Raw genomic sequence first — 11,319 nt, 5'->3', positions numbered from 1 at the left:
ATACTCTATAGCCTTAGTTTCTCACACAACGCATTCACACGCTAGCCTACTAATCAAACATTTTGTGCATTCCATGCATTTATCTCACAAAAATCCCCTCACTCATGCCAAGGGAAAACATTTGGTAAACCATTGCTGGCTAAAAAAGTAATTAAAGTAATACTTGTATGCTTATACACGTTAAGCACGGGAAGCACTTTACATATTCCCCGATAAAGATGTCTTTTTAGGTCTCCAGTTGTTGGTTTCTTGAATAAATGAGTGAATTCCGATCCGCAAGGCTATTTATTTTCCACAGGCGTGTGACTAAACGTGGCTACAATCATTTAAATTAAATAGGCTACATAATTACAACCCTGCCAGTATAGGCTAATAGTTGTAGTGTACGTATAGCCTACAAATATAGCACTTATAGCGCTCGTGTTGATGATGCGATAGGTTGCACGCTGCACAGGTGAGTTATGAAATTAATTTACCCATAGGCCTATATTGTTGTTTAGACAAATTTTTATTTGAATTATGTATACATTTCATAATGTACACACACTTGCGCGCATTAACAAATCAGTTAGCTATAGCGATACTCAATCGCAGGCTCTCTTATTATGAACTGTGTTGACTGTAGATTAGGCTACATTTTAATTAAGCCTACAGTAGAATATGTGTAGGTCTAAACTAGCACATTATAAAGTATATGAAGTAGATGTTTTCTAGCTCAGCTCTTTAATAGCCTAGTAGTCGTAGATGCATCAGGGCGAGAAAATTTATATTCAGAGAAGAGTGAATTGAATATAATCATAGTTGGTGTGTGCTAAACGCCTAACTGCATATTGTGAAACTAAAGGTATAGCAACGCAATCTCAAATTGTATAGTCTGTGTATATATAGGCCTATATATGTATATATTCATATACATTTATACATTCGTACATTCACACACACACACACACACACACACACACACACACACACACACACACACACACACACACACACACACACACACACACACACACACACACACACACACCTGATTAAACAGGATAGCAGATGCGATATGCAGTATGTAGTCCTAAGCTCAATTTATACTGTTTCGTCAATTAACCAAAAACAAATATCCTGTTACAAGTTGATTAGAATGTCTTTCACGTTCACCCATTTCTGCGTCTTTAAAATACCAGTAGCCTAAATGTTGTCTCTGATATTTACTTTTGCTTCCGGGTCCTTTTAGTCTGAGGATATTGATTGTGATCTAATTTGTAGCCCTACTCTCATTTTCCCTTGTTTTGAATGGAGAATTTCTATCCTTGTGGAAAGTTCTAGTCTCCTGTCTTACCCTTGACCATGACTATGCAGTCACTTTGACCTTGACATCACAGCAGTTTGTGCATAATAAATAGGGGGCTGGACACCACCAATGCCGGCGGTTTGTTTGTAGGCAAACAAGGTGTTATTTCCCTGTCTAGACAGCTAGACTTAATGGCATGCCATAAATACATAAAAAAGGGGAAGTGTAGCGATATCCTCTGACCTGCATTTCTGACCATATAGAATCTGAGACATTTCCATTAAATTTTGGATTCTGTGCGTTTGTGTTTTACAGAATTCCTTAAAAAGTGGTTTGCTCTGCTCATGACTCTGAAACCACCAATGGTTTCATGCACTCTTCATGAGGTGTGTGTTATTGACCACGAAGGACAGGTAGAACTTTTGACGTCTCACACAGTAATCAGCCGCAAGCAGCCCGTCCACCCGGGCGCACAGCGAAGGGAAATGATAATACGACGCCGGCCACATTATAACGAATAAAGGTATGGCCATTTTCTTGCTACTGTGAGGGCAGCCCTCCATCAAGTTGCTTTTTTTTAGCGTGAGTTGTAGACATAATACGAGTTTAATCAAGAAATGCAAACGAGTGTTTGCGTCTGACATTAAGCCTATATATTCTGTTAGACGCTTTTAGTTTTACTTGACAAAGTCTCCAGATTGTTGTGAAGTTGAGGGAAAGTTCTAATTCATATATACATATATTTATTTAAATTGATTTAATATCATGCATGTATTAGGCTAATATATTTTTGTTTTTAAATGCCTATACCTCTGCAATATACATTTTAAGCTACGATTAGCACACTCAATGTTAGCGTCAGTAGTCAAAGTGAACAATTAATGAATTACATGAAGCTAACATAACTCGAAATTATATCAGATAATTAAGTCACATAACAAGTACAAAACAACAGTGTTTTAGGTTTAAAATATGTGATGTATAGCTATAGCCTATTTTGTATTTCGCCTACCAATAGATGACAAAAAAATCATCACGTCATTAAATGTTAACTTCATCACAAATTGAATTAAAAAAATACATAGTACTTCAGTAAGTCGTGCACATGCATCAAAGACTCTGTATTCCGTCAAGATGTCATCTATCCGGGCTAAAGTAGTGTAATCTAATACGCACGCATGCCCAGGCTGCTACTCAACACATTCCTAACCTAGAATGAACAATGACGTTATTTGTGAAGACATATTGTTGCCTTATCTAACATCGAGCTAACAAAACGAAAAGCAGAGGCTGTATCACATCTTGCAAAGAAATGCATTTTGCCAATGCAAATGTCAGTCACGTCCCAGGGGCTGATGTGGTCGTGGTTACGCAGGGAGTCGTCATGAGCTACGTCTGCTGTATGTAGCTGTGTTAGGCCTCCTCACTGCTGCCAAGTGTGGAAGCAAGAGAAATGAGAAAGGGGTCTGATAACCTCTGGTGGCGACAGGGTGAAAATATCAGGAAGTGCCCTATTTTCTCCTATTTATTTTACTTCCAGTTTAACACAACGAGGTTGTGATTTATTTATCCCGTTATAATTTGAGATTAAGTTTGGCGCTCTTAAATATTGACATTGCTTAAATATTAAATATTGACTTAACACTGCTCTCTTTAAAAAAAAGAAACTGCTGCTGCAGCTTTATCAACGTCAAGCTTTCAGATTGGTACTAATATGTAGATGGCACATCATGGTAGAGTAAATGTACACGTTCTTTTTAAGTTTACCTGTATTGATGTAAGCCTAAAGTTGCTCACACATTGTGTGTATTGGTGGAATTTATTCACATAATCTTTAATTAACAGTGGATAATTTCAGGACACTTGCGTGGTTTGTGAATAACGCAGGTGGATTTATTAGCCACAGCTTTTCAAATCGCATGAATAGCCGATCATAATAAGCATAAGAGAGCATTTTTCGAGGGTAATTTTCAGCATTTAATGCTTAGTATAAAATACAGCAAAGTTTCCTGACACTTGCCAAGTAAGTGTTAGTATCCCAACAAACATTTTGCAACTTTAACAACTAACAAGGCGCAGTAGCCCTGGGTGGTTTAAGAATGCGTGTTTTAAATATATTCATATCTACATATTTTATTGATAAAAAATATAGTGACAGAACTTGAGTTCATGGGTTACTATTAACATTTAATTTAGGCTACTTGATAATACACACATGCACATACATACGCGTGCGCACACAACGATGATATAAGTGTATCAATGCAATTGAACTAGTAGTGGATTTGCTGTCTTTAATTCACATTTATTTAATTATGGCTGCTTGAACAAATAGCCTATTGGAACATTTGTAACGGTCAAGTTCAAATAGTTGGAGGTCCGTACTGCGACTAACGAAGGAGCTATGCTGGTCTGCGATGTCCTATTTACTTGACTCACTAAAATAACTTTTGTTTTTGTTTGTTTTGATTAGTTTTAATATAAATATAGGCCTACATTTTCTTTAATTCCCCAGCATATTTAACAAATAAAAGTGTACACATATATTCTTCTCAAACAAAACAAATATGTAGCATGATTAAATAACTATTAGCTGCCAAATGTTTTGCTCAGATTGATTCTGATTTTGCGCATTGCGCATGAGCACACATGAGCAAAATTGTCCATTATCTTTCACAAAATGAAAGAATCAGCAAAAAAACTTTCAACCACAAGTATAGGCTACACTTTTTGTCGTTCTTTGTTGCCTGCCCCTGGAGATTAGTTTACCCCCTGAAGGAAAAGTTTAAAAGGATTGCATAGGGCTCTATAACTGGCAACCTGCCTACACAAAATCACAGAAAGAGAAAGGGAAGAAAACGGCCCTTTGTTTACGCTATTGCCCTGTCTGGACTGGACTAGAGGATTCCAAGAGAGTTATTTCAATACCGCGCAGACAGTGTACTAGACAGTGACCTTGACACTGCTAAGCAATTTACCAACTTTTTATTTTCTACAACAAAAAAAAGGGGGGAGAAAACTTTTTTGCTTTTGCACAGTTAAACTTACTCCTACTCTTACTTTATTCCATTGCCAGATAATGATATCTGTATAGCTACAAACAATAGGCCAGTTGTTTGAATGTGAATTGAGGATCTATACGGAAGCAGTGGATCGGAGGCGTGGAGTGGGGGCAACGAGGCGCAGCAAACAGCCTCTTTCTCCGAGGTAAAGTTGGGACTTTGCAGCGTTTCTTGTGAGATGACTAATCGCTCGAAGCCACTATGTAAACACCGCTGCGGCCTTCTCCTTCTTTTTTCTTCTGTTTTTTTTTCCTTTTGGTAACTTCACTGCATTGTAATAACGCGAGAAGTTGTGATCTGATTCCAAGACATCCACCCAATGCTCTTTAGTCTTTAGACGAGTGTGAACCACTGTCATAAGATTATAACATCGGGTTGATGTGCTGCATTGCGAGACACACTAACTAGAAGCAAGTATGTGGAGTGATTGAAGAAGCAACGTGAGAATCCATGGGACATAATGCGACTGTACAGAATCCCCAGAGCGTCTCCAGTTTAACGTGGATCTTTTTTTCGTTCTATTTAGGGGTAGAGCAAGGGCTCTGTGCCTTTTGAGTTAGATATGCTTCATCGTCAGAAGTGACGGATAGGGCTATCAAATAACGGCTGAGTTGCACATCGCTCCCAAACCAATGTTTAAATGAATGCTAATGTTCTCACATAACACTTCAGAGGCGATTTTGTAGCACTCGACTAGAGCCAATCAACACGCATGGGCAAGATATTTGGCCAAAGTCGCCTATATACCATTTTATTACTTAGTTAGGCATATTGCCATGGTGTTACTTATTATTAGTTAAAATGTCTACTTAGTAAGATGACCTCATATCAATTTTTGGCAGCCTACTCTTAACATAGCCTGCTATTCAGGGCAACTGAAGTCACTGGGCCTATTTAAAACTGTTAGCGATATCACGCTATCAGCATATCTTGGATTTTGCTCATAGCTAATGTGATGAGACTCTCGTGTCATTAGGCTATTGCATGTCTCTTCAAACTGCCATGTCCTTAACACATATTTATTTTTCCAAATTTCTATTTTGTAGCCTAAATACAACAGCCTATTTGAGTTCAATATCAAGTTCAACAAAGTGACAGACGCGGTGGCATGCATGAACTTGAGTGAAATGACGCCGACTGGTAATACGTTTATTTGAATATTTAGGGTCAGCTTTGAGATTTAGTCATCTTTCATCTCCTATTCTTGCGTAATTGATGAGGCGAAACTTTGAGTGCATGCGCACATGATAATTGTCGATATAGGCCTGTATATATACGCGCAGCTTTATACCCATATGTTATTATAACCTTTGAGATCCATAAATCGATTCGGTTCAGTCTAGCTAGAAGGGGTTAAGACATTTTTAAAGATTTTTTTCTAAGAAAAGTAAAGTTTCTCAGTACCTGCAGGGTTCTTATATTAATAATTAATAATAGCCTATTAAGGTACTTTATAATATTTTATTTTTTCCACATGCAACTGATAAGGGATATGTAGACTTATGGACAGGAATGTGGCAGAGGAGAATTATACGGGTATATATTTTTTTTTTGGAACGATGGTAGACAATTTGATAGCCGAAGGCCGTAGGGATTTATGCGCCAGCTATTGGCTGAAACCTGGGCGTATCACTTGAAATATGGTGAAGTGGTTGTCTTTTTTTTTTTTCCTCTGCAAAGGTGCACCGGACTACACTTGTAATGCCTGTAGATGTTTTATTTATTTATAAATCTTTATATGTCAGAGATATGTGTACATAGAGCACATATTTTGGCCAGTGTCTTCAGAGTTGCATCCACTAAGCGGCTAATTAGTCAGATATAGCGCACAGAGCGTCTATGCTGATTGAATCAGTTAAGTGCCCTCTGCTATCTTGTAAAGTTCATATAAAAGAATTGTGAGAGGTATAACAATCCCACCAGAGTTTGGCTGCGAACGTTTATAGGAGGTATCTGTTAAAGTTGTTCATGTGAGGTGTACTAGAGAATATTATGTGAAATATACCCTCTTAAAGTAACCTTATAGAATATCGTCTTCTTTTTACAGAGCCAATGGCTTCAACCTGCTGACCCTGTTACTGTAAATATGAGTGGGGAGCAGCAATGAGCATCAGTCTTTTCTTAAAACAAGCTTGTAAAATAGGGACATCACAGCTTTATATGACATTGAATAAAACCGTAATTTGCTCGAAAACAAGATGTCATATGCACCCTCTCCTTCTAGGAAAATAAATAGTTTTCATAAGAAATTGTATTTTAAAAACTTTTGCCAGCTTATAAAGATATTAAACGAGGCCAGGGACAGTTCCACGAGTGTAAAAGGAGAAGTGGCCTCTGCTACCTCTGCATGCCGTCCAGCGAAGAAAAACAAGATTCTTACATTTTTAATAAAACATTTATAGTATTTTTAAAAAGCATATAAACCTCTGTAATACAGAAGTTAATGTTTTGTTTTGTCTGAGATGGACCAAGTGGGTGGTACCATGTGTAGCATAAGTTAGCCCGGACACGTGATTTGAGGATGACCAATCAGATGCCCTTCCAGGTTTAACTATGTTAAATGTCAGATTGCAATAAACTAGAAGCTGTTGGTCGGGCCCGCGGAAATGGGCGAGCATAATCTCCTTAATCCAGGGTTTGTGGGACCTTTGGTAAACATCCACACTGGAGACACATTTTACTTTCCGAATTTTAGAGCCTCAGGGGGACAACTGGCGGGGCTACCGTCTCTCTCCTACCCGAGAAGGGACAATGTTTGCTCCCTCCCGTGGAACCCATCGGAGCCGTGCAATGGATACTCTCAATCCTACTTTAGCAGCCCCGTGTCTATTAACCCTTCTTTCAACCGGTCGTGTGAAATTACCAGACCAGGGGAAGAGGGTAAATGTTATTATAGCAACGGCAATGGAAACAGGGAGACCTGTTCAGGTGGCAGCAGCCTCAAGCGAGAGGATAGGGCGAGAGACACATCATCCCTAGCATCTGATCACGGGATGCACAGTGGAATGGGCAGTAGTGCTGCCTTCTCCAAATATGAGTATGGAACCGAGCAACTAACGCAAGACCCACCATCCTGTCAATCTTTGGAATCCGACTCCAGCTCCTCGCTGCTCAACGAGGGGAGCAAGCCACCATCAGGCGATACACAGACCCTAGTGTCACCGGGAAACCATTCAACCAACATAGCTGCAGGCGGAGGTGGGTCCCGTTCTCTTTTGTCGATATTCTCTTATATATTATTGTGTTATTACATGCATGCTGTCATTGTCTATTTATTTTTTCACTTGCGTGCACGTAGCTCCCTCTACATAATAGCAGAAGGTGCACGTAGAGTTCGTTATTATGATGCTTACTGTGCTTTGATTAGCCTGCAGGGCACTTGCGTGGTGTACAAACGCCGCTAGGGGTTGCCCTAAAATACTCCCCACGCCATGTGGTTGTGTACAGTTATAGATAACCTCATCAAACGATATTGTCTTGTGGGGCTTTTAAGAAAGCAACCAGTCAGTCAGTCTGACAGTACTTACAGTATGGTAGCCTAGCTTAAACCGAGGGCTGAGTGTGAGGCTGTGCCCATGAAGGGTCCATTTTTGGTCCATTGTTACACTTAACACACACAAATTAGTGCTGTGATTTAAAGAGGTGAGCCGCTTTGGTTGACTGCATCGAATGGAGAGAGTTTTCCTTTAATGACTCGTAAACGGAATTAATATCTGTCGCTGTGTACTCTAGAGTCGTTTAATATGCTTTGAAACTCGCAAATAAGTAGGGGTATTTGCAAGGCACGACTTAATTATCGCATTAATGTAACTTTAACTGCAACAATAAAACTTAGTGTGACACAACCACTGTATAGCGGTGGTCTCTTTGTGCATATGGGGTTAAAAAATAAACACTCGAATTTCGTAAGACGTTTGTTAAAACGCATGCCCAGGAAAAAACAGGTCTGAACAAAGTCATTCCTAACACTCTAGCTCTTTGCCCCAGACACCCCAGTCCAGACACACACACCATCAAAACAACAAACAATCTGGCCGTATGGGCAGGAAGTCACAGTGGGTGCTCAGCCTTGGAGGTGACCGTGATTTTGCAAAGTGTTGTGACTAATCCGTTGTATGCCCCCCTCCATCCTAGGTGCCCCGTGGTACCCGATGCACACGCGGACCAGAAAGAAACGTAAACCATATTCCAAACTGCAACTGGCTGAGTTAGAGGGTGAATTCATGCTGAATGAGTTCATCACCAGGCAGCGGCGGAGGGAGCTCTCCGACCGGCTGAACCTCAGCGACCAACAAGTTAAGATTTGGTTCCAGAACCGGCGGATGAAGAAGAAGAGGCTCATGATGAGAGAGCAAGCGTTGGCCTACTTTTAGATATGCAAGAAGCAGGAGGTGAATCGATAAGAGCCAAGTTAAAGCCAAGCCTTGAATCGCATCTCTCTTCAAATGCATGCACTCATCCAACCCATCCATTTCATTGCAGGCAGTTATAGTAGAACAATTTGATAAGAATTGTTTTTTGAGGTGTAGTTAAAAACCCAGGGCAAACTAACCATCTGACATTTCTTTTTAAAACAAAAAAAAATCTCTGCGTTTTTGTCAGTATAGGCCGTTATGGTTTGGTATTAAACCACGCAATTAAGCTGTGAGGTGGTACTTTCTCCTACACCGCCTATATGTTAGATTTAGTTTTCATGGTTTCCTGAATTGATGTTACACACCATAAATGTAACTCAGACAAAACATGTCGTTGACGTAATAATTGAGTTTGTGGTGACACATAATCATATAGCTGTTATATCGTCCCTTCGTTTCATGAAGATGAGGAGGCAGGACCACTTTTGAACATCTGAACAAAAATAGGCCATCACGTAACGATAAGGTGAGAGAGTGGACAGATAGAGGCCAGGCCTAAAAAAAAGTCTTAGACACGAGCCACACATGCAATCATTTCATCGAGACTATGAAAGTGGTTGAGATGAATATGTTTTCCAGTTGCTTAATGCCTCCCCAACGATCAGTTGTTGGGGGAGCGGAACACCACCCTTATCTCCTTTCCATAGATTTCGCCACGTGTTGTGGGCACGTTCACGGTCATGGACAGGAAGTCTGACTTCAGGCTGCAGATGAGGAGAGGGATAAGTTAAAACCGCAATAGTATCCATGCCAATACGTTTATGGCTGAGCATTGAAAAATTATTTGCCATGAATTTGTTCATGTGCTGTCAACGTTCTGAAGATATTTTGTTCTCTTTTATCGCCTTTCATAGCTTGACTTAACAACCACTTATGAGAAACTTGCATGGGCTGCATAACTTTTGGGTTTGAGTGAGATAGCCGTTTGAACACGGTATTGAGCTGCTATCAAAAGTACAGGTTCGTTTTGTGCCAACTCCACAAATGGTCTATTATTCGACAGTAAAGTCGCTGGGATCTCACATTATATTATTCAACAACAATAGTTACGTTTTTGTAGGCCAGTTTCATAAAACTAGAGAATTGACAAATGTTGCCTCATGGGGCAAAAATGGGAAAATGTATAGGTCTGAATAAGGGCATCATTGAGTATTGGTGCTTATAATGAAAAATAAATATCTTATATGTAGAATTGTAGAAAAAGTTTATAATAGGCCTACTTGTCTGCACCCTAAAAATACGGGACGAACAAATGCATCATTTGACATGTATGAGTAGGCTATAGCAGTGAAATGTATTTGCCGCATGTTATTGATGTGAAATAGCTATGAGCGACGTTCTGCCGACAGATATTTCTTTAACTTTTTTATACTTTTTTTTTCCTGAACAAATGGAAAGTGCAACTATTCAAATATTGCCACAAACAATCTAAGTATATAGGCTTCATTATTATTATTAGTAATATTATTATTATTATTATTATTATTAGGTCTACAAAAAGACATGATGTTTAGCCTAATAGGCCTATTTGTTGTATTTGCTCTTCGCAAAGTGTTCTCCGTTGTCCCTTTCCTTACCTTGTACTCGTGTATAACTTTGTAAAATGAAATCAGTATGTATTTACATCATATTCGAGGATTCCCTATCTCAATGTAACGGTGTTTTATGTTTTTGCTCGTCTTGTACAATATGGCATTCCATATATATATAGCCTATATTTGTGGTTGTGAGGGTTTGATGTAGGCCTATTATGTTATATACTGCCATTATTGGATATAAGAAATGGTATGCAAGAAATTATACCGTACTCTTCAGATACCATACCCTGTTTCAATGTATAGTAGCTGATTGTTATCGTTCTTTTATTTCGTCCCTCATTGCATTCCCTTCTTTACGCTTGTAAGGATTGCTACGTTGTCTTGTAAAAGTAATGGTATGAATGTATGCGTAAGGTCTTCAATAAACAGAATATTTGAAACGTTTATTGGTGTAACCTCAGTCTATCATACGCTTCTCTTCCCGATGCCATGCAGTATTTCAAATCAGACTTTCAGAGTCTAAATAGGATTATGATTTTGATCACGATTACTAATGATCTGTTACAGTGTAAATGATATAGGCCTATATGTCCAGCACGGGGGGAAATGAGGGATAACTCCATCTTATGGGTATACATTTGGAATCACTTAAAAATGTGTGTTGTTTGCATTTAATTGTACATGCTGTGAACCAAGCACAATGAGCCCACACACAGGTAGGCCCTTTTCAATTTTACACGCTCATACAAAATATAGAACCACCGCATTCACCGGGGCATATAGCCTAATACATGATACACCTTTCCACTCAAAATGGCGCCCAACTCCATATTCTATGGCTATAATGTGGTTCAATTAAGCCTGAACGTATACGCATCTTCATGTTCGTTTACTTCCTCGGTGCATTGGCATCATTAGCCTCTAAGCTAAAATGACTTTTCCTCTGAATGATATGAGCAAACCTTGCCCTTTTTCCTTGGAAGTTCGACCTAATCAATGTCACTGGTATGCTACAG

The 11,319-nt window shown here is 39.2% G+C and overlaps 1 protein-coding gene across 1 annotated transcript; it reads left to right on the top strand.

Moving 5' to 3' along the window:
• Window positions 1-6,910: 6,910 nt before the first annotated feature.
• hoxc12a (homeobox C12a) lies at window positions 6,911-8,723 on the top strand (the record flags this gene model as incomplete). The annotated part of the gene is made up of 2 exons (XM_080445375.1): window positions 6,911-7,548; window positions 8,485-8,723. Exons 1-2 carry the CDS (start codon window positions 6,957-6,959, stop codon window positions 8,721-8,723), a joined length of 831 nt encoding a protein of 276 aa, XP_080301501.1. The 5' UTR covers window positions 6,911-6,956.
• Window positions 8,724-11,319: the final 2,596 nt, after the last annotated feature.

The sequence above is a fragment of the Gymnoscopelus braueri genome, assembly GCF_963280865.1.
Source record: "Gymnoscopelus braueri genome assembly, chromosome: 12".
NCBI classification, from domain to species: Eukaryota; Metazoa; Chordata; class Actinopteri; order Myctophiformes; family Myctophidae; genus Gymnoscopelus; species Gymnoscopelus braueri.
This window is presented reverse-complemented; position numbering and strand designations above follow the sequence as displayed.